Source organism: Acanthisitta chloris, unplaced genomic scaffold (assembly GCF_000695815.1).
Source record: "Acanthisitta chloris isolate BGI_N310 unplaced genomic scaffold, ASM69581v1 scaffold15069, whole genome shotgun sequence".
NCBI classification, from domain to species: Eukaryota; Metazoa; Chordata; class Aves; order Passeriformes; family Acanthisittidae; genus Acanthisitta; species Acanthisitta chloris.
The window spans coordinates 495-24,144 of NW_008692118.1; the positions used below are offsets into that span (position 1 = coordinate 495).

Below are 23,650 nucleotides of genomic sequence, written 5' to 3' on the forward strand. Positions count from 1 at the left end.
ACCCAAACCATTTTATGATTCTGGCACTCTCTGTGTGTGCACGCTGTCCTGCTGCCCCACGTGGCTCCCTGCTCACCATCTCCTTCCCCCAAAACTCTGCCCTAACAGTGAGCTGCCTTGAGCCCATCACTCTGGAGGAGATGCACCATCTCTCCTGTGCTCTGCTGGCTGCACACTGGGGCTTTCAGCTGATTTTGAACAGTAGGAAACGCGGCCCCATCCCAAATAAATCGAGCAAGAAGTTCCCCTAAATGCCAGTTGTACTGTAGTGAGCCTCAGATTTCTGGCAGTGCAGTGAGCAGCATGCAATAAATGCACGGTGCATTTTCCCTGTGTGCTGGAATAGGGTCTCTCATGCTCTCCCACAGGACTGTGTTTAGGCAGAGTAAAATCCCTTGTGCCCCTGCAGTGCTGGGGTGGGTGTTGATGTGCAGACATAGGTGAGGATAATGTGCACTTGGGAAATTATCTGTCACAAGCAGCTGGTGCTGAACGTGGCCTGTGCTCTATGCCTGGTTGGTTTCAGCACCAGTTGTGAGAGGAGATGTTTCCTGGCTCTGTGTGCACTGATATCATGCACCAAACCTGTTTTTATGGGGTTTTTGTTGTTAGCAAACGTTGTATTTCATGAGGTTTTGCCTTGCAGAGAAGTTCAGTCATGCTGTGATGAACTCAGGGCCACTCATGTCTGCCAGGGCACAGATCTCTCTCCTGCTGCAGTTTTGGTCACCTCTCTAGTGTTTTGGGATCTGCAGTTTGGCCACTCACACTCCGTTTTGCATTCCTCCAGTGACTGCAAACTCAGCCCATCCAAATTCCTCATCCTTTAAATCCAGGAACATTTTCTGCCTTTCCCTCCTCGTTTCCCATTCCGTGTGTTCTGCTCCACTGCTCCTTCTTGTGCCTTTATAAAGCTGTATATTGGCAGAGCATATTTGGTCAGGGCTTTATAAAACATTTATTCAGTGTACAAAATTACAGGCAGGAGACCTTTCAATTCTGCATTTTGAGGTTGTGAGGGGAAGGCTGCTGGTTCCTGCTGCCCTTTCCAAAGGGATTGTGTGAGATTCCTTCCCCCTCTGTGGCTCTCAGGCATCCAAAAGCTGCAGGACATGGTTGTTATGGGAAGATATATTGTCTGTAAATGTCTTCATATCTGAACTGACTGAGGCTCTGGTGGATAAATTGTTTGGGTGGCTGGTAATAATAAGATTTATAACACACAAGTCAGTGAATTGTACTTTTTTTGGACAAGATTGAAACTTCCTCAGTCCCCAGCTGAATTTCAGGAATAAGAGTACATAACCATGTGGATTTCCATCCAAGTTTTTCACATGTATCAAGGACGTATAGTCATTCAACTAAGAAAGCTGTAGCAAGGTTAGGAAGTAGTTCTGCTCATGAGTGTCTTGCATATTGGAGATCTGATTTAGGAGCTTTCCTGCCAGTGTGGTTTCCTCAGGGACACACTGGAGTGGGGCATGGATGCACATGGCATTTGTGTTCCTTGCTGAGAAGCTAAGGAATTAGGGCATTGATTAGGTGAGTTTTGTCCTGTCTCATGGCAAAGTTTTGCTGTGCACACACATGTTGTAGTTGAAAAAGCCTTTGAGAACATGTTGCTAATAATAACAACTAACTTTTCATCTGCAGGATCATTCCCAAAATAGGGGTGAGGTGTCTGTTCCGATTGCTCTGGTCAAAAAAACCTGTGCAGGGGTAACATAGACTTGCCCGTGGAGAGATCTGTTCAGTGAGAAGAGGATGGACTGCAGCATCTTGAAGCTAGGTCTCATCCCACTTAGCTTCTCCAATAAATGTCTCCAACTTTCCTTTAGTAGCAATTAGGAGTTTCCCTGAAGCAGAATTTGTTCTTGGACCTTTATCTTGAAATGCTAAGGAAAGAGTTTCAAGTTCTCCAAATCTGCATCACTTCCATGTGTTCCTTCTTTCAACTCTCCTCCCTCCCTGCACCACTGGCTCCTCTTTTGTTTATGCTTTGGGTTAAATGTGTGTTTGTCTCCTTTGCTGCAGAAGGTTAGTTCATCCTGCATTGCCCTCAGCAAAGGCAGCTGTGGGGAACTTGGAGTTTTGGAATTAGCTTTTCAACTCTCTGGTGCCAAAACCACATCATGGACTAGGAACAATAAATGAAGTCAATCTGCTCCAAGGACTCAGTGAGCCACACAAAACTTGGGTGGACTAACAAGCAGCTTTGTTACGTGATTGTTCCAAATATAAACTACTTAACTTCGTGTTTTTTGAATCCTTAGAGGAGAAAAAAAATGACCTATTTGTGTATTTGCTGTAGCACATACATTAATGAGTTATGTCAGAGCGGGGAAGAACAGTTTAGGAAGTAACAGAGGAATTTGGGGCCCAGGGCTGGAATATAGTAGCCAAAATTGAACCTTCTAGAACAGTCCCAGCTCTGTTCCCTGCAGAGTTTGTATCTCAACATGAAGTTGGCTGCACAGTTCCTAATAAGAGGAGAAATAACAAAAGTGACTTGTTTCCACTTTGCTGGTGTTGAACAGTTGAATAAATAATGTGTTGTTGGGCATTTGCCACCATGAAGTGCAGAGTCTGAATTCCTAGGCATTAAGATAATCTAAATCACAGTCTGGAATGAAAGAAAAAATGGTTGGAATAGGGGAATTTTGCTCCTCTGAAGGTGTTGAGGGAAACAAGGTGGGTGGTAAATGGAATTTAACTACAACTAGGCATTTTCTGCTCTGAAGATTGTAATCTACACACAGTTGGTATGCAAGAACACTCCTTTCATGGGCCACCATGAATGCTTGTGGTGTTTGCCAATAAAGTGTGGGAATTTACTACAGGGAACTCTTCCTGCAGCAAGATGGGTCAGGGTTCATCATTAGCTTGGCTCATTTGTTGTTCACCACAAGACAGCCACAGCTCCTCGGGTGTGAGAGTTTGCAGGTATGTTGGCTGAAAACTTTGCAGGCTGCAGATTGCTTGGGTGCTTCAGGAACCTGAGCATCTGATTTTACCTTGCAGGTGCTTTTAGAACTGATCAATCACAACAGCAAATGCCAAGGCACAACAAGCACCAAGTCCACTCTGTAGCCAGATGTTTGGGACAGAAGAAGTTATGGTTAATGATACAGTTTGTGCATGTGTGTGAAAACCCAACAGGAATTTGAATTCCCCCAAATCTGATCTCATCTAAACCAGTCTTACCTCTTCTGTAGCAGATGGAGGGACAGTCACTAGGTCCTGGCTTTGCAGATTTGATGACCTACATTACAGTATCAATACTGTACGTGGCAAAGAATGAAACTGTTAAGGATCCTGTGCTCTGTCTCAGGTGTGAGTGGGTCAGATTCTCTTTGACTTGTGTTCATGTCTTCAACTGGAACTGCTAAATCTTAACACAAATCATTCCAAATCAAAGAACACAGCAGTGTGTGTTCTACAGGTGCAAAATTCCAGACCGGCCAGGTAAAGATGCCACAGATATTCCTTATTTTGACCCCTTCATTTGCACATTTCCTACTCACAGAGCAGCACCTTCCTACAGGTGTACCCTGAGGTATCTGAGTTGTGGGGCAGTAAATTAATTCCCTGTAGATAAGGGAAACAAGGGGTAAATAACACTGCTGTCAGCCCGGAGCTGGTGTTTGCTTGGTGTTTCCCAAGTGCCTGAACTCTTCATGCTACACATGTACACTTCCTCCCAGACACCCTGAGAGCTCCATACAGCTTATTCTGTAATTTACCTGTTTTATCATTTACCTATTTCTTGCAGTCTAATGTGCTCCATGGCAGCTTGAGAAGCCAGGAATTGGATTGATGATGCCTTCCAGCTCAGGATATTCTGTGATAAACCCCTGCCAGTTGCATATCATTTTATTCTTGATCTCCAATGTCAAATCAACAATTGATTCCTTCTGATTTCTTTTATCACTTGTCAATTATATGAGCTAATCTGGCAGTAGTAACCCCAATACAGCAATATCTGCTCCTTCCAGAGCCACAGGACTTTAATCTTCTTCAGAATTTATTTAGACTTCCTTCAGTGCTTCTGAAATATTATTTTAGGCACTCCTCCTGCAAGTGGAATTCCAGGGAAATGATGAGGAATTCGTCATTCCTCTCATTGGTTCAGAACAGCCAAATAGTGAGGGAATTAATAGCAGTCAGAGCAGAGCTGAGTCATGTCTAACAGCACTTGTCTTGTGCAAGTGCCTGACACCCTTCAGAATAACTTGTGAGTAAGAGTTGGAGACTGAAGTCAAACCCAGGCAAAAGGGTACAAACATGCCCTGAACACTTGCCAAGTAGTAGCTGTGTCCACAAGTGACTCTTCAGTGTCAGCATTTCCCCCAGGAATTGCAGATGTAGAAAGCAGAAGCATCTTTATTTGGCATTATGGTTTTCCTTCAAACCTGCCAAGCTCAGCTCTCACCAGCTGTTTAAAGGGAAGAGGTGGATTTTCACCTCATCAGGTATTAGCTGGTGAGCAAGGCAGACACAAAATACAGCCCCTGCCTGTCTGAGATGGGTTTATTCTGCAGCATTGCTGCTTCTAATTAATCTGCCAGGACAAGCTGGGTGTGAAGCTTTGAAGATGTGATTTTTTCCCCCCCCTCCAGCAAGGTGGATTAAGTGACTGAGCTGCATCAGTAAATAGGCCCTTGTTTGATCAGAGTGGAAGGAAGGGTCTGGAGAATCCCTGCTGGATGGCTAATGCTGCAGGCTGAGGTTGCTGGTTTAATCTCCATTTAATTAGAGGGAACAGCATTAATGAAAACAGGCCCTGACACTAACAGGACTCTCCTGAGATCAGTGAAGGTTTGGGGGGCTCTTAAAACAGTCCTCTTGAATCCACCCTTCTCCTGGCTCTCACAACCTCTGTCCCATTCCATTTTGCTGTGTTTGAATGATTTATGTTATCATTGAGCTCCTTCAGAGTCTTTCCCTTCTGGCATGAACAGACTGGGAAGGTTATTGCAGAGAAACTGTCCATGGTTGATCTCATTCCAAGCAACACCACTTGACGTTTTGAATATCCAAGACTCACACAGTCCCAGTGTGGCCAGTAGATCAAATTCAGTGGATGAGGAGGCAGTTTTTCCAGCCAGGATGCAGAGCTGAATTCCGCCCCCTGCATGGCACATGACTCAGACCAAAACCTGCCTGGAGTTTTTCACGGTTGAGTTCGTGATTCAGGATGTAGCACTCGATGCTGAAGCTCAGCCACGTTCCTGTGGGTTTGTGGAATTCAGTTCAGTACAGCTATGGAAATGTGCTTCTATAGAAGTGCAACCTCATGGTGTGCTGGTAAGATGCCAAATTTTGCAGATCCAACACCTGAGTATCATTGTGACAAGGATGGTGATGGTACATAAAGTATCACTGAGTGTTGCTTGCTGTGAGGAAGATCCTATGAGTTGGACATGGTGGAAGAGATGTTTAGCTTATGATAGTTAATTTTGCTGGGAATAGAAGAAATACAGAATCTTTCTCCCTATCTTTTCTCTCTCTATTTTGTTTTCCTTCCTGTGGTAAAATGACCTATTTTGTGGAATTGCTGTGTCATGTCATCTGGAAGCTTGGGCAGTAAATCACAAGCTTCTTCCTAAGGAGACAAAATAGTAACTCCTACCTCTAGCCACGAGTCACCTCCCCTAACAGTGATAAATTCCTCATGTGCTACACAGTTAGAATAAAGTGTGTTACTGTTATGGGATGTTGGTACCAAAGGAATATAGACTTGAGGTCCAGCCTCTGCAGCATCTGCAAGTGGTGAGGTTCTTCCCTGAGCTCCAGTGCTGCCTTGTGGCCCTGAGTGTGCTGCACTACCTGGCACAGCTCTAGAGAGAAATGGCAAGGAAGTGCTTGGAAATTTATTCTGGCAGAATTCTGGAAGCTTGAGGGGGTGGATACTTCTGGGATCACAGGATGACATCCCAGTGCCATCACACCTTGCACTAGCTGCTCCAGCTCTCAGCTCCCAGCCTGTCTCAGCTGGGCTGGAATTGGAAGGCAGTGGAGAGATGGAGCTGTGGCACACTGAGGGTGTCTGGAGCCTCATCCAGAGTCTGGTCTCAGGAGGTAGATCTGGAGCTGATCTTTTAAGCTCTAGTGGTAGGGCAGCATTTGCTTTCTCCTTTTACTGGTTTGTTGATGGACTCATTCCCTGAGCACTGCTGTTTTGGGAAGCAATATCAAAAGGAAACTCTAAACCATTGCCAGGTATGTTGATTATTATAAGTAGATTTTAATATAGACACATTTGCTCTGTGGCCAAGTGCTCCTTTCCAACAGCCTCATGTGCCCCCAAGCCTTTCCCTTCTCCACACTGTTTGTCCTGGGGGTTAAGTTTCTCCAGGGATTTGTCCTTGAAGAAATACCTGCAGAGCTTTTTTCCTCTGCTTTTTCTCTTCACCTCTTGCAGGGCAAAAGTGTTCAATCAATATCTATCAAGCTGAAATTTCCTGAACCATTCTATCTACATCCTTGTATGTCTCATGTTAGATTGTTGTTAGAAATAGTCATCTGAGAGTAGGTTCATAGATTGTTAAGGGGTTGGAATGGAGCTTAGAAATCATCCAGTCCCAACCCCCTGCCCTGGGCAGGGACACCTCCGACCAGAACAGGTTGCTCAAGGCTTTATCCAACCTGGCTTTGAACACTGCCAGGGCTGGGGCAGCCACAGCCTCTCTGGGCAGCATTATTGAGATTGGGAGACACTGTGGGGTCACAGCCACTGGAATGTAAAATTGGTCGGGTTTTGTGCTGTAGTGATTTGATTTTCCCATGTGTTTAAACCACTGTAGTCAGCACAGCATAATTCCTTGTTTGTCCTGTGTGGAGTAACTCTTTATTTTCAATTTCAACCTCTGGTGAGCTCAGGCAGCAGCTCCCTGAAGCCTATAGAGCATTCTGTGCCTGTGCCAGCCCTGGGATTTGTTTCTTGCTGGCCACAGGCTCAGCTTGTCTTGTCTCTGCCTGAAACCTGCTCACACTGTTGTTGGTAGAAAGAAAACTGCTTGTGTGTCATCTGCTCTTTTATAAAGAGTGAAAGGAGCAGCCTGTGCTGTAGGATGGGGAATGGAAAGGAGCTGGAACTGTTCTGTGAGTAATTATAAGAGGAAATCAACATCCTCCAGTGGCAGATGGTAAATGGAAGCATCATCTTTCAGTTGCAAGGGCTAAGCACTTTGGAAATATGAGTTACAAGCAGGAGTCATGCATGATAAAACAGTTTATAGTCCCTGTTTTCCTCGTGGGGAAGCTGAGGTGGATTTTCCCTTTTTATACAAGTTCCCAACCTACTATGCGTTTTCACTCTGTCCTGTAATACCATGAATAGGAATCCATGAGGAACTTGCAACAATTAATGAGTTTATTCCTCTAAAACAGCTACTTCCACGCATCCATGTTGCAGGGATGTATATTGAATTGCATAGGCAGTACTACAGGTTAGGACTAGGGAAACCTACAGGAGATGGAATAAAGGACAAAAGTGCCATTGTGCAAAGCTCTCAAGGTGTATAACACCACAGGCAGCATGAATGCAGCTGTGCCAGTACCTCAGGAATTCCTGCCCTCATTCCAGAAACATTTCACCTGAAAAGCTGCTGAAGATCTTGGGTGGAACAAGCTCCAGCCAGTTCCATGTGAGGCTGGAGCTGGATCCTTTTCCCCCTGTGAATGAGGATGCTGCAGGACTGTGCCTTGGCTGCTCATTGTTTGCTTTGTTCCCAACGAAGTCCTCCCTGAGCACTGTCTTTACTCCATCTCCAGTCCATATCTATGTTCCATTATACCAGGGAAGCTGCAGCCCTGCCTTTTTCTATAGGAATTTTGCCAAGAGTATTGCATCATAACTGCCAGGCCCAAGTGTACCTGTGTCAGGGCTCCATGCCCACTAGCCACAGAGCAGCTCTCCTGCCTTTCCTCTGTAGGCACAGGAGCTGCTGTTCCATATACTGTTTGTCAAGGATTTGTTCTTGGTGGGATTGTGATGATCCCTTTCCATGTCTGCCTTGTAGGCATTTATTCCATGTTTTCATCCAGAAATCATGTTTGGGAGGGATCTTGGAATGTGAGTTCAAAGGAATATGGCCATAAACTGAGTTGTGTTTGGGTAAAGTCCTGCTCTGCATTAGTCACTTTGTTCTTGTTCCTATCAGTATTGGAATTACCTGGCTGTGCAGGTGGGTGCCAGTGGAGCAGGTTATGTGAGATGCCTGAAGCCAGCAGGGACTGCTAGGATAGAGTAAATATTGAAGTCAGAGCTGTTGTTGTGTTTAAAAAGCCAAACTTCCCTTTGAAAGCTCCAACTTCCCTTGTGGCTTCGAATGAAGCTGCACCTCAGCCAGGCTGGAGCAGTCCCCAGAGGGGTGAAGGGGTGAACAGCAGCTGCTGAGCATGTTCTGCAACACTCAAACCCCAGGGGCTTTACTAATTCTGCCAGAGTGACAAGTAAATAACTAACTCAGTTGAGATTAGATATAAGAAATAAGCTGTGAGGCACTGATGTAGTTTGCCCAGAGAGGTGGTGGAGGCCCCATCCCTGGAAACATTCAAAGGAAGAGATCCTTTAATGCCTTTTCACTCCCAGAGGGCAGGGTTAGATTGGATATTAGAAGGAAATCCTTCCCTGTGAGGGCGCTGAGGCACTGGCACAGGCTGTCCAGAGAAGCTGTGGCTGCTCCATCCCTGGAAGTGTTCCAGGCCAGGTTGGATGGAGCTTGGAGCAACCTGGGCTAGTGGGAGGTGTCCCAGCCCATGGCAAAGGGTGGAATGGGATGATCTTTAAGGTCCTTCTCACCCAAACTATTCTGTAATTCCATGGCCCTCCTCCCCTACATCTGCCATCACTGCAGCTTTCTAGCTCTTATTATCCCAATTATGTCAAGCCTTTGGAGAGGGGCTGCTGGACCAGCCAAGCTGTGTCACGTCAGGTCATGCTGAAATGATTATTCCTAGAATGATTCCTGATAATAGCCCCAGTGGGTCACACCAAGGGTCTGTCTCACTGCCTGTTGGCATCTGACAGCGGCTGGTGGCTGGAGCCTTAGGAAAGCTGCTGCAGAAATCAGGGCAGCCCAGACTGATCTGTCCCTGTGCTGTATCACTGCCCTGATTTACAGCAAAGCTGTGGCTGTGCAGCTTTGCCGTGTTTTTCCTGCAGAGCAGTTCATGCGAGGTGAGGGAGCAGTGCCAGGAGGAGTCCCGCAGCCCCTGCCTTGCAGGGCAGCAGCTCACATCAAAGCAATACAGCTTGATGCTTGAAGAAATCCTAACCCTCTGCTCTCCTGGGAAGATCAGCAGCCACTGGAATTCATCTTGCAGTTTCACTGCACAAGTTTTCATTGTGTTTTTCTGTCTGTAGGATTCTTTCTGATGGGTGAAACTGGGAGGGTTTTGGCCCTTCCTATAGTGAAAGCATTTAAGTGGAGTAACTCCTCCAATGCTCCTTTAGGAAAGACAAGTATTATTAGAATCATAGAACCATTGAGGTTGGAAGAGACCTCTAAGATCATCAACCCAACCATTAACCTGTCACTGCTGTAACCCCTAAACCCTAAACCATATCCTCCAGCACCAGATCCAGATGCCTCTTAAACACTTCCAGCAATGGTGACTCCACCACCTCCCTGGGCAATATTCCAGTGCCTGAACACCCTAACAGAGAAAATATTTTTCCTAACCTCTGACCTAAAGCTCCCCTGTCTCAGCTTCTGGCCTTTCTCTGTAGTCCACTACACAGTGGGAAAAGCAAAACAGAGGGATTGTGACTGGAAAGCCTCTGACTCAGGACTGGCCTGGCAGAAGCTCTGTTCAGCCTTTGACCCAATGTGTTTTCTTATGTTTAAGGAGCCTGTTTGTCACTGTTGGGGATTTAGGGCTCAATAGAGACATTTGGACTGTGTAGGAAGCTTTTACCTTGTATGTTCACCACCACTGTCCATCCAGGAGCCTCTGTACAGAGCCCAAACATGAAAAATAGCCTTGAGACTTTAGCATTGAAGTGGAGGCCAAAGCAGCTATTGTCGCAACCCCAGAATGCCTAAATGGGGAAGGGAATGTCACTGTCACACCTCACAGGGCTCTCTTCACTGAGGGAGAATTGTGCTTTTAGATGTGTGTGCTCAGCCTTTAAATATCCCTCTGTAAACAAGCAGGGATTTATTTTTAGCCTAATCACTGGTCGAAGGGAATCCTGAATCCTCTTCTCTCTCCCCACTGGGATTCACTGGAGGTGCTTTTAGTCCAGGAATTGTGAGCTGTGGTGGCTGATATTTCACTGTGTTTTCTTCTCAAGCCTGTAGCATTAGTCATACTGTAAGTTCATAGAATCATAGAATGTTAAGGGGTTGGAATGGAGCCTAGAGATCAACTAGTCCGAACCCCCTACCCTGGGCAGGGACACCTCCCACCAGAACAGGTTGCTCAAGGCTTTATCCAACCTGGCTTTGAACACTGCCAGGGCTGGGGCAGCCACAGCCTCCCTGGGCAACCTGTGTCAGTGTCTCACCACACTCACAGGGAAAACTTCTTCCTAAGAATTTCCCTCTTTCAATTTCTCCCCATTACTCCTTGTCCTGTCACTGCAGTTCCTAACAGAGTCCCTCTGCAGCTTCCCTGGAGCCCCTTCAGATCCTGGCAGGTTGCTCTGAGGTCTGCACACAGTCTTCTTTTCTCCAGGCTGAACAGCCCCAACTCTCTCATAAGGAAGGTGCTCCAGTCCTCTTTTCAGCTTTGTGGCCTCCTCTGGACTTGCTCCAACAGTTCCATGTCCTACTGATGTTGGGGACACCAGAACTGTGTGAAGTACTCCAGGTGAGGTCTCACAAAAGCAGAGTAGAATGAGCCCAGTTGACCTTGCTAACCTTTGTTTTCTCATCCCCTGTTAGCTGACAATGTCCCTGTAGTTCCCTGCTCGGGGGCAGATATGTCCCAGTCTCTCTGTGTGGTGACAGAGCTGTGACCCTACAGCCTGTGATAGTGCTGAGCCTGCTGGGGATGCTGCAAAGCATCCAGACTTGGGCATGGCATAACTTTCTCTTTAGCTGCAGTGTATCTCCCTGGAGCAGCAGTGGGTGGAGGAACCCTGGGGCAGGGACAGTGGCATGGCAGGTCTCAGCACGGTTCCTTGCTCGTGCTCTTGACTGTGAGCTGGGACAGGTCAGCCAAGGCCCAGCTCGTACTGTCCTTCCCCAAAACCAGCTCTGGATCCTTTTGGTCTCACTCCAAAATCCCACACTCCCAAAGGAGCTGGAAGGACATGGTACAAAGCAAAGCCAATCTAAAATTCCAGACTTACTTTTGGCCTTCATTCTTGTAGGCTATTGTGGACCATGTGGTTTGCTTTGTGAAGGCATCCAACTCTTTCACTTCTAAGTTTAAATGTTCTTGTATTGAAATGACACCAGATCCTAGGGATTTAGGGGGTGGGGAATGTGGAGAGCCAATGATCCTGAAAGGATACTGGCACAAGTTGCCCAGAGAAGCTGTGGCTGCCCCTTCTGGGTTGGATGAGACTTGGAGCAACCTGAGCTGATGGAAGGTGTCCCTGCCCATGGCAGGGGGTGGAACAAGATGGTCTTTAAGGTCCCTTCCAACCCAAACCATTCCATGATCATATAAGTTTATGATTCTATGACAGGTAGCCTGTGCTGGGACTGGCTTTGCTCTTCCTGTCCAAAGCTCCCCTATGAGCAGCCCTTGGCTGAGCCCTGTAGCCACTTCTCTCCTCTCTGCTGCTGTTTCCCTTCTTGCCTGTGAGTCACCAGGAAGTCCTGTCACTCTCATCACTGACTCAAGTGAGACCATCAAGTCTAATTGTTGCTGTCAGCCCCAGATACTGCAGTCCTGAAGTCTGAGCCTCTCTGTGGGTACATCTGAGCCTGTCTCTGCCCATATGTTCCAGGAAGGCTACTCTCAGCCCTGCCTTGGGCTCTGTGTTTCCCAGAACTCCTACCAAGGCAGGGCATGATGCAGGGTGGCCACGAGCCCTTTGAAATGCTCAAATACTCCTTCCTCCTCCCGTGGTTTTATGTCTCGGTGCAGTTTATTGTGTTCTTGCTGGGAGCAAGAGAAAAGCCTCCAGCTCCAGGAGAAGGGCTGAGATTGCTCCTCCCTGAGCTGCTGGTGGCTGGTCAGAGCTGGACACTGCTGCCAAGCTGGCATGGGGACAGTGAGGGGTGACTCTGCACAAGGGGGGTGAGGACATCCAGCACGTGGGGCACTGTTATCTTGTGTGTGACATTTGCCTGTCTCTATAACAAGCAGCAGGCTCTGGGGAGTGATCAGGGCACTAAAATAGTAAGTGATTTGGAAGAGCAGGAGAGTTTTTAGCCATTGCTCTCTGTGAAGCTTGGCCAGGAGCCTTTAGACAAGACCTGGTTTAGGCTGTCCTAAACCTCCTGGCAGGAGGGTCACACTGGCTGGAGTGGGTGATACAGAGGGAGTGAGGGAGGAATAAGGCAAAAAGTGTTGGAAATTAAGCTTCAGTAGTTGCATTAACCACAGAGCAACCTGTAGGTAGCAGGAGTTTCTCAAAATGCTGATGCGGAGGCAGCACCGTCCTGGGCAATCCTCTCCTCCATCCCTGTGGTCGTGGCCCTGGGAGCACCTCTAAACCCTGTGCAGCCACCCCTGGCACTGCTGGTCCAGCAGGTCAAGCAGAGGATGAGGGTTTCCACTGATCCAACTTCTCCTCCCACTGCCCCACTGACCTGCAGGTGTTGTTTGTCTCATAGCCCAGTGGGTCAGGACAGGGACAGCTCCTCCTTCTTGTGTGTGCAGATGCAGCTGAGTGTGGTCTCAATAGCCTTTTTGGGTAGTATTGTTATAAAATAACTATATATCAGCCCTGGAAGCTTGTCCTGATGTTTCTGTAGTGTTTCATACAACAGCAGCATTAAACTTTATCTACCTAACAGGGGTTGCAGCCAAGCACTTTGATGCTAATGGCTGCAGCAAGGCTTTTTATTTATATGCTCTCAGAAGTGTATTTTCCAATGCAGCAGAGCCATTCCTTGTCCCAAGGACCACAGGCGTGATTCAAACCACCTGTTGTCAGAATGAAACATGGAATTGAGAAGTATGAGGCTGCAGGGCTTTGCTTTCAACAAGTTTTGGTTTTAAGAAGAGACTCTGTATTTGGTTAGGTTCTAGCAAAGAGCAAATCATGAAATCACAGGATGGTTATAGATCATCCAGTCCCACTCCTTGCCATGTGCAGTATAGATCATCCCACTCCTTGCCATGTGCAGTGACACCTTTCACCAGCCCAGGTTGCTCCAAGGTCCCATCCAATTTGGCCTGGAACACTTCCAGGGTTGGGGCAGCCACAGCTTCTCTGGGCAACCTGTGCCAGTGCCTCAGCACCCTCACAGGGAAGAATTTCTCCGTAATATCTAATCTAAAAATTTGTTGTAATTTAGTTTGTGTTTTAAGTGTTTCCCATGTGCAGTGACACCTTTCACCAGCCCAGGTTGCTCCAAGGTCCCATCCAATTTGGCCTGGAACACTTCCAGGGTTGGGGCAGCCACAGCTTCTCTGGGCAACCTGTGCCAGTGCCTCAGCACCCTCACAGGGAAGAATTTCTCCGTAATATCTAATCTAAAAATTTGTTGTAATTTAGTTTGTGTTTTAAGTGTTTCTCTGAAAGCTGATGTATCTTCTTGTCTGTTCCCTCAGTGCTGCTTACGGCAGTGAATTGCTACAGTGTGAAAGCTGCTACTCGTGTCCAGGATGCCTTTGCTGCAGCCAAGCTGCTGGCACTGGCCCTGATCATCATCCTTGGCTTCGTGCAGCTTGCAAGGGGTGAGTACATTTCCTTTTCCTTTGGAAGGTGCTGTGCAGTTAGAGCAGAAGGAGGGAGAAAGCCCAAGAGTCCTACCCCAAGATTTCATCCCTGGCAGAAGGGCTTTTTTGTGCTTGGATGATATTTCTAGCTTATGCTCTGCTGAGGTTTTGCATTTTGTTTGTGATATTTTGTATTTCTACCACTGTTAGGCTTGATTTTGTGCTGTTGGAACCCAGCATGTACCACCCAAGGTATTTCCCACTTAATACAGTCACTGGAACCTCTCCCTTTGGGATTGCAGAGCTGCCACATCTACAGGGAGTGAACTTTTTGTGCTCTTGCACTTGGAAGCCTCTTCTGTAACTGGTGGCTGGTTATGGCCATTTGCTAGTAGAGATTAGTTGTACATGCAAACCATCCTCAGTCATTTTCGTTCTTCTACAAACTATCCCTGCAAGTTTCCCTTCTCCTCCTCCAGGTGTGGAGTAACTTGGCCAAGCCCATGGGTCACACAGGGACACATGGGTCAGACAGGGCTGCAGAGGCCATGTGAGTAACAGAGATACTGGGGCTCTCATCTGACACTAGCACACACATCTGTCAACCAGCGTCTGAAAAAAAAAGATAAAAATGGGAAGATAAAGCAAATTTTTGGTGGTTTTACTTGTTTGGTTCATGCACACATCAAATCCTCTGAAACCTAGGGAGATACTTTGTTCCAAACCCATCTGATTAGTTAATCCACACAGATCAGCTTTAGTGTGGCCTTTTTTGTGCAAGTTCTGTGGAAATCAACTTCTTTTTCAGGGAAGAGTACAGGCCCTGTTTGTTAAAAGAGAGAAAATCCCCAGGGAGTGCTGTCTCTGTACAGTATGTCTGTGTGTGCACATGAATCTCTCTAATTCCTGGCTCAGCTCTGGGAGCCAGTGCTGTCTTTGCAGAATTTCTTGCTTTGTCAGAGGTTTTATTTTCTTCCAGCTCAGTGCTTGGGCTCAACAGAGACATTGTTTGAGGCTTATCACAAAGCACACCTCCTTCCTCTCCACAACTCCCCATGCTGCTGTGCTGAACCCTTTTTTCCTCTCTTAGAAGGAAAAAGCTTAATCACCATAAATCTGTTTGAAAAAAAATCTTAATTTTCATCTTCTGTATCTCACCTTCTCTCCCTCTGTACTGTTAATTTGGCCTTGTGTTGAGGAGGAAGCACTTGCTGCTCTGGTTCCTCAGGTGTAAATCCACTATATTTCCCTTGGCTTATATCTGTAACCAGTGGCAGTGTTCCAGGCCAGATTGGATGGGGCTTGGAGCAACCTGGACTAGTGGAAGTTGTCCGTGCCCATGGTGGGGAGTGGAAGAAGATGAGTTTTAAGGTCCTTCCAACACAAACCATTCCATGGTTCTATGTACAAAAAATTCCACCCTCTACTCTTCTGTCTGAGGAGTTATTTTCCTTTTTCTGAAGTTCATGACAGCTTCAGGTGTTTGTAGCTCTGCAGAGGTGCAGCCATGACCTGTACCCACCTTGCAGTGCAGCTCACTCATGTGATTTCTTTTCCTGCTAACCCATGTGGCAGCTTCAGGCAGGGTGAAAGGTAAGAAGGTCAAAAGCAATAGTTAGGTGATAACACCTGAAGGCAAAGAGGTGTTGTCTGAACACACAACACTCAACATAACTGTGTTCCAAGCCAGGCTGGATAAAGCCTTGAGCAACCTGGTCTGGTAGGAGATGTCCCTGCCAAGGGCAGGGGGTTGGGACTTGGATGGTCCCTCGGGTCTGTTCCAACCTCTTAACAATTTATGAATCTATAAGCAAACTGGTTCAGAGTGGGATCCTTGGGATCTGCAGAGCATTCTGGTTTACACCTTGTCCTAAGTGACACATCACTGCTTGTTTGAGTTCCTGTTTTACCACTGGGATTCTCCCTGGGGTCTAACATGGATTTTACTAATCTCCTTAGGGAAGCTGCAAGCTCTCTGCTAAGTCCTTAAGAACGTGCAAGCTCCTTTCCTGTGGCCTTTCTTAACTTCCACCTGCATTTTGCGACTGGCTCCATGCTCCTTTAAGTCATGCCAGGTGATTTAGCAGGGATACAGCAAGAGATTGTCTTTTTTCCTCTGAATTCTTCAAGGAAAGCATGAAAATTCCCATTTGCAGTGACTGAAAATGGGAAAACACTGCAGTGTTCTCCATTTTTGTCCCCTAGAGAACCCCATTTCCATGCCTTTACTGCTCCTCCACACACTGCCCTTGTGTTTTGCTGTTCCCATTCCAACACTTTTGGGACAAAGAGGACTCTCCCACCACCAGCTGGGTAAATCCATCCCACTCTGGTGACTGTTTTGGAGTGAAATCCCCTCCAAACTGATCTGCCTGAGGCTGCTGTTTCAGGGCTTGTGTGTTCCCATGATGATTAACTGGTTTTAATGACAATTTTAATGATGATTTAACTGGCTGATGAAATGGTTTTAATGGTTCCTGTCCCAATGCTGGTTTGTGTTTACAGTATCTATAAACAGACAAGAGAAGCAACACCACTTTTTTTTGTTCAAATGTGGAAATTTCTGTGAGAGAAATCTCTCCGTATTGACCTCTCCTGCCTCCAGCTTTTGGCTTTTCCTCTCTTTCTCCTTTCACTGGCTATTTTCCTGGTTTCAGACAAACAGTAACATCTCAAGACAAAGAACTCTGTGGCAATATTGCCACACAGAAAAGAGCATTTCCCTGTGATCTCCCTCAGGCAGCTGTTTTACATCACTCCTTTCATGCTGCTTCAAAAGGAGGGTGGAAGTTGCTTTCCTACTCAGCCTTTCAACTGCTTGAGAGTTGACTCAGTGTAGCTGATCCACTTGGGATGAAATTCTTTTATTAATACAAAAGTTACATTTTTAAAAGCCTTTTTTGGGGCTGGAGATGTATTGGTTTAAAAATTTCAGTGCCCTGGACTCGATGTGTTGGTGTATGAAACCTTCTCCATGAACTCACCAGGCTGCAGCACTGAAATACTATAAATAACTTAGAACATAGACAGGATCAGGATTTTTTCACTCTAGTGTTATAAAAATTGGGCTTGGTTTTGGTTCTACTGTTTTCCCAGCTCTCTCAAGTGGTCCAGATGGGTATTTTTTGGCCATACTCTTGACCTGGGATGCCTGGGACTAGATGGAGGGGATTTGGACAGTAGGTTTGAGGGATGTTTTCTGCACTGGTTGTGACACAGAGGTCTGTGGTTAGGTTTGCAGCTCTCATTTTCATACCTGATCACTCTTCACCTTAAAAACTTCCCATAAAAACTAACCTAGGCATGAAATGGTGGTGTTTTGGGTGATCTTTAAGGACACGTTCATTTTTTTTACATGCGAGGGAGTTCAGGGGAGGATTTTTTGTCAAAAAAAAACTCATATCAGAGGCATGTTACAGATCTATTTTTTGCTGTTGATGATGTCTTAGTGTTTCTGGAGTGTTTATGTGCCCTGAGGCAGTGGGGCCTGCTGGGCTCCAGCCCTTCTACCGTTCCTCATCAGCACTTCTGCTTAAAGAAACCCCAGAATTGGGCACTGGGGACTTAAGGAAATAGAATTTAACACTTGTTTTATTAAATTACTTTGATTGGATTTATTGTCCCTTTATTTATAGCCCCTTTATTTATTGTCCCTTTTCTCTTTTCATGTCTCATTTCTTATGTTAAATTCCTTGTCTGCAGTGCCTCAAGCACCTGTTTGATGGCAGCAGCATTTGTCTCCCTAAATCCCTTCCCTGGGCTTCTCAGAGACCAGCACAGCTGCATCTGCCACCTGAGCACAGGATAAATTAAGGACAGAGTAGGCATGTTTAACTCCAGACCTTTGCCAGCTTAGGTTGGGCAGGGAGGGTTGAGATTCATTTGAGGGAGTTTTATCATAGTATCATGGAATGGTTTGGGTTGGACAGACCTTAGAGCTCATCCAGTTCCACCCCTGCCATGGGCAGGGACACCTCCCACTAGCTCAGGTTGCTCCAAGCCCCATCCAACCTCACCTGGAACACTCCCAGGGATGGAGCAGCCACAGCTTCTCTGGGCAACCTGTGCCAGTGCCTCACCATGGACAATCTCAGGCAGCACTGCCACCCCCACCCTGATACCATTGTCAAATGATGTTTAGAGGTGATGTTATGTCTGGAAATTCTGAACTCATCACGGGAGGGTTTCTGAAAGTACTGAAAGGCAGATTCAGACCTTCAGTGTACTGAGCTCATCTCTTCTGAGTGGCATTTGTAGTGCTCCAGGTGCAGGACAAGGTCAGAGTGCTGTGGGTGAGCACATCTGGGTACTGCTTTCATTTATCAAATCCCTTTGCCTTTTGTTAGAAAACTCCCCTTTGTCTCTGTCTATCTCCCCATGGCTGATTTCAGTAGTTTCCTGTTCACATTTTATTTCCCTGCCTTTGTTTTGGTGAAAAATCCTGTGATTAAGAAAGGGGCAGGAGGGAAAGTTTACTCCCTCTTCCTTTCCTCACAGATTTTCTTCTCTGCTGCCAGTGGCAACATCAGTTGAGTGTCCCAAAAATGCCCCTTGAGGCAGACCTGGAGGGAGACCCAGGGCTGAGTAGCAGTGATGAGGATACAGGTGTGAGCCTGGGGAGGGTCCTGCCAGGAAAACTGGTTTTCAGGGCTGGTGATTAACTCTCAGGCTCCCCTGAGTCTCAAAACACAATGGCAGATAATGAGGGGAAACAAGAGTGGTCATTGTCTGAATTCTCTGGGGTTTGTACCTGTGTTTAATCACTCTAGGCCATCCAGAGGTGGGAACTTCATGCAAAGAAATCAGCCACGAGTTTTCCTTTGACCTGGGCTGTAGTGTGAACCCAAGAGCAAACCTGATCCACAGGTTGATGTTTAGGAGTTTGTTTTCAACTGATTTATTCATATTTTTCATTTCCGGCCGTATCAGTGTGCACTCACAGCCCAGAAACCAACTGTATCCTGGGCTGATCCCCAGGTGAGGAGAAGATTCTGCTCCTCTGCTCTGGTGAAGTCCCACCTGAAATACTGCATCCAGCTCTGAGGTCTCTAGCACAGGAAGGATATGGACCTGTTGGACATGTGCTACAAGGACATAGAGTGACAGGACAAGGTGAAATGGCTTCAAACTGAAAGAGTAGGTTTAGATGGGATATTGCAAGGAAATTCCTCCCTGTGAGGGTGCTGAGGCACTGGCACAGGTTGTCCAGAGCAGCTGTGGCTGCTCCATCCCTGGGAGTGTTCCAGGTGAGGTTGGATGGGGCTTGGAGCAATCTAGGTAAGGGGAAGGTGTCCCTGCCCATGGCAGGGGGTGGAACAAGATGAGCTTTAAAGTCCCTTCCAACCCAAACATCTCCATGGTTCTATGCTCAGTCATGCCCTGCTCACTGAGGGCAGATGCAGCAGTGCCTTTGCACTGGTGTCTGTGCCTGGAGGAATCTACTCTCCCAAGGCTGTAGTAGACTGGCTGTAGAATACAACCTGGGACACAAAGCTCAACTGGTGGTGGATCTGTGAGAGAAGTTTGGAACCCAGAGCCAGAGCAGATGAGTGTTCACCCACCCAGCCTGTGACTAACTCGCACTGCAGATCCTCTCTGGCAGTCAAGAGCCAAAGCCAATGGATAGTGAACATCCCTCAAGCCTCTGAGTGTGTCCCTGCAGGTTGGGGTGGAGGCTCAGGCATGAAGGATTGCAGAAAAACATGCCCTACAGCTGCCTGTGCTGCTGCATGTCCCATTGGCATCCTGAAATGCCCATGGAATGCATTTTTCCAGCGCTGAGTTTTGAAGGCAACCTCTTGTGCTTCCCTTGCTCACCCTCTTGCTCACAGAGCACATGGTGAGCAGCAGACTGTGCTTCAGGAGAGCACGGACAAGGAAGCTGGGAATGCTGCCAGCATGCTGCACCTCCAAATCACATCAGCCTCATGCTGGAGATTAATCAGGCATCAAACGCCGGAGGGTTGATCCAACACAATGATGTTTTATGGGCCTCTTGCTCTCTAATCTTGGATTTCTCTTCCAGCCAGAGGTGGATGGAAGTGCTGAGGGCAGTGGGCATGGCAGGTGAGTGTGCTGTGCAGCCTGCCTGCTCTGCCTTGGTAGGAGCAGCACTTTGGTTTTGCTCAGACAGTTGTTTTCTTGCCCTCTCTGCCCAGAAAAGTTTTGGCACTTAGAGATTCAAGGGCAGAGTTCAGCCTCTCTGGGCTTTTGCACTGTACAAGTGTGAAGTTGCCTTTCCAAAAATAAATAAAATGCATTTATAACAATAAAAAAACTCAAACCAACAAAAACAACAGCCCAAAATACAGAAGCAGTGGGCCAGTGACCTGTGGCAGCAGTGGGTCAGTGACCCGTGCTGCTTGTTTTGATCTGTAGGAGTTGGAAGCTTGATCTTTAAGTCTGATGTGAGATGGTGTTTATTTAATATCAAGTTTTAAGGATGGTGGAGCTTTTGTTTGTTTAATATCAAGCTTTGAGGCTGATGTGAGCTGCTGTTCGTTTGACTTTGTGAATGGAGGCTCAGCACTGCCTTAACTCTTCAGAGTGGAAATGTGCCTTGACATCACAAAAGCTGCTTTAGCCAAGGAGTTGTGGGTTGTAGCGTGTTTGTTTTTTGGATCCTGGGTGAAATGTCGGGTGCTGAGCTGGATCAAGGTGGATGGAGGCTGAGGAGATATCTCATGCTTGTCCCAGGTGACGCTGCTCACCCCTGAGTGGGTTCTGAGGCAGCTGACATGGAAGTCTCCCTTGGCTTCTCGTTTTTCCCAGTGCAGCTATCCCAGCAATGCAGACATAGTTAATTGGAGAACACCTAATACTTTGGTATTTGCTCCTTTGCAGCTCTGTCTAGTCTCATTTCTCTGTCTTTCTCTCATCTCTGGTGGCAGCAGGAGCACTCTTCATGCCCAAGGTGTACCTGGAACCGATAGCTTTATGTCTGGATGTACTTGTGGGCTTTTCCCTGCTTTTTATATCAATTCTTTCCCACAGCCTTTGACTACTGGGCTGAAATGAATGGAGGTGTGGGGGATAGGCAGGAGGATCTGCCCTCCCCAAATGTTCCTAGCTCTCCTGCACATCGAGCTGGTTGGCTCTGTTAGCCTCTTCAGTGGCTCATACCTGTTTGTCATTCTCAATCACAGGTTTTTATGGATGTGGATCGAACCTGTTGGTTGATGTGAAAAGGGAAAACAAGCTGGAAACCACTGGTTGGTTTATTAAGGGTTTACACCTTGGTGTTCCTCTGCCTGAATAGGGATAGACAAGGGACCATTTAGGAAGTACCTTTCCACGCTGTACCAAGGATCAAAGGAAACCTGTTCATCCATCCAGGGTCTGCACAGCCTCTGGGCTTGCTGCCTCCAGGGCTCCCAATGCTGCTTCTGCATCTGCTGCCTTATTTCCCATCAGCAAATATTCTGGCAGGACAGAGATTGTGAAAATCAGGAAGTGTTTGCTTAGGAGGACGAGGGTAAAAGGTTTTTGGTGTATCAGCAGGATGCAGAGGAGGTGGGAAAGGTGACAATGTGTTATCTGGCCTTAGTAATGTCCTGATGGAGTTGTGAAGCTTGAGTAGTGTGGGGTGAATCCAGGAGCCCAAAGCCTTGGTGTCACTCTGGAGAAGAAAGAAGAGCTCTTGCTAAGTGACACTAATAGAGTTCATCAGCTTTTCCAAACAGAAGGAAGTGGCTGAAATGAGAAGGGTCACAGCCTGTCCTCAGCCAGTGGTGAGAATCCTAGGAGCTGCAGCTCCTCATTGAATGACCTCCCTGCTCTCCAAAGTTGTGGCTGTGTCTTTCAGGCTATCAACACCTCTGCTACAGGACACAAATTTAATTGATACTGTTCAGAACTGCCTAATGCTGAGCTGCAGAGAGGCAACAACCAGAGAGGAGCAAAGAGCTCGTGTGGATACTGAGCTGTGCTTCCCAGGGAGCTCCAAGCTGCTGAGAATGCTCTCCTAACCCAGGCCCCCACCCCTCCCTTGTTTTTCTGACTCAACCAACTGAATTTTCACTGCCTTTCTCAGGAAATGGCTCAGCAGCTGAGTGGATCTTCTCTTCTGGGGTTTTTGGTATATCCACCACGTTTCCCCCTGGCTGTGTTTCTCTGCCAGGCGAGTGGCACTGAGTGCCCTCCCCCTCATGCTGAGCTCTCTCCATGGCCATGTTCCCTCTCCTCGCTGTTTGGGCAAGCGAAACACATTTAATTGTCATGAAAGCTTTCTGCAAGAGAAGATTGCTGTGCTATTAAAACCAGAATGGACATGACTGGGGAGCAAATGAACATTTTTGCAGAAAGGGTCTGAACACGCAGTGCCTCAACCCAAAATCATCCCTCCCACAGCAGGGCCCCGGGTGACCTGCTGCAATTACCAGAGTCTTGGCAGCTGGCAAGAGCAGCAAATGGGGTTTATGTCAGAGCTTGTTACCTTAATTTGGTTAATTGTAGAGCAGAGTGCAGTTGAACAGGCAGTTCAAACCAGGCTCCAGCTCTCCGGGGTGCTGGGCACGGGCAGGGCACTGCCTGGAGAGCAGGCACGGGCTGGGGGGCATGGGGGGAACAGGGGTGGGCAGAGCTGTGCTTGGGATGTGCTCAACTGCACACCTTGGGCTCCCTGGGAGCAGCTGAGGCTATGCTTGGCAGCCTCACCTGCAGGTTTGTAACCCTTGATTGGATCCAAGTCTGCAGTTCAAGCCTCTAAGCCCAGAGGCTGGAATTGCATGTCGGGGCTTGAAGGATGCTGGGTGTCTGGGAGATTTTGTAGCCCATTTGTAGATGGTTCAGCATGGTCACTGTTCCTCTCTCCCTCCAGCACATCCTGGTCTAGTTGACAAGGTGGTGATCAGTCAAAGACTGGACATGATGATCTTGGAGGTCTTTTCCAACCTAAATGATTCTGGGATTCTTTTAGCAGGGCCTGTTAGAATAGGACAAGAGGTAATGGTTTTAAACTGTGAGAGGACATGTTTAGATTAGATATAAGAAAGAATCTTCCCTCCCCTTTTCCCCCTTTCCTCTTTTCCTCTTTCCTTCCTTTCTTTCCTTTCCTTCCTTTTTTTCCTTTCCTTTCTTCCTCCCCCACTCTCTTGGCTGTCCCTGTGCTGACCTGCCCCTCCTTTGCCAGCAGCAGCATTTTGATGCCAGTACTTCCCAGGGATGGGTTAGGTGTGTGCCAAGGTGGGTGCAAGGAGAGGTGTGTGAGGAATTAGTTATCTCCCACCCACCCACAGGGTATGAAAATTACAGGCTTTGAATTCATTCCTCTGCTTCAGAGCTCCTCCCAATGGTCCCACACTGCCTTTCTTAGAGTCATGGAATCACAGACTGCTTTGGGTTGGAAGGAGGTTTAAAGGTCATCTCATTCCACCCCCTGCCATGGGCAGGGACACCTTCCACTAGCCCAGGTTGCTCCAAGCCACATCCAACCTGGCCTGGAACACTCCCAAGGATGGGGAATGGGCTTGGACCATCCCTTGCCCAGAGCCTGAAGAAGCCTGTGGATCCCAAGCAAGTGGCACATCCTCAATACAAGCATGTGGTTTTGGGTTGGAAACCACTGATGTTCTCCTCCCTTCCCTTTCCTTCCCCTCGTTTTCTCTTCCCTTCCCGCCCCTCTGGGCCAGCTGGGCAAGGGCAGCACCTCAGCCCTTTCTGAGAAGCACCAGCACAGGGTGGCACTGAGTGAAACTTGCAGCTGCCTCAGAAAGGAACATCTGGCCTGAGAGGTTTTTGCCTGTCACAAACAAAAAGAGGATTTTGGGGAAGGCTGGTGGCCAGTTGTGGGCAAGAAATGGAGTGATGCTTGTGTTGCTGCTTGTTGTCTGCTGCTCCTGGATTGGAGCATCCTCCT

At 47.3% G+C, this 23,650-nt stretch overlaps 1 protein-coding gene across 1 annotated transcript in view; it reads left to right on the top strand.

Annotated features, from left to right (window-relative positions):
• SLC7A5 (solute carrier family 7 (amino acid transporter light chain, L system), member 5) overlaps positions 1-23,650 on the top strand; it is a gene marked incomplete at its 5' end in the record, with an annotated part of 34,711 nt that overhangs the window by 486 nt on the left and 10,575 nt on the right. The window contains one exon of the mRNA XM_009082526.1: positions 13,687-13,812. Within this exon, the coding sequence (XP_009080774.1) occupies positions 13,687-13,812 (126 nt within the window). The remainder of the gene's footprint in view (positions 1-13,686; positions 13,813-23,650) is intronic.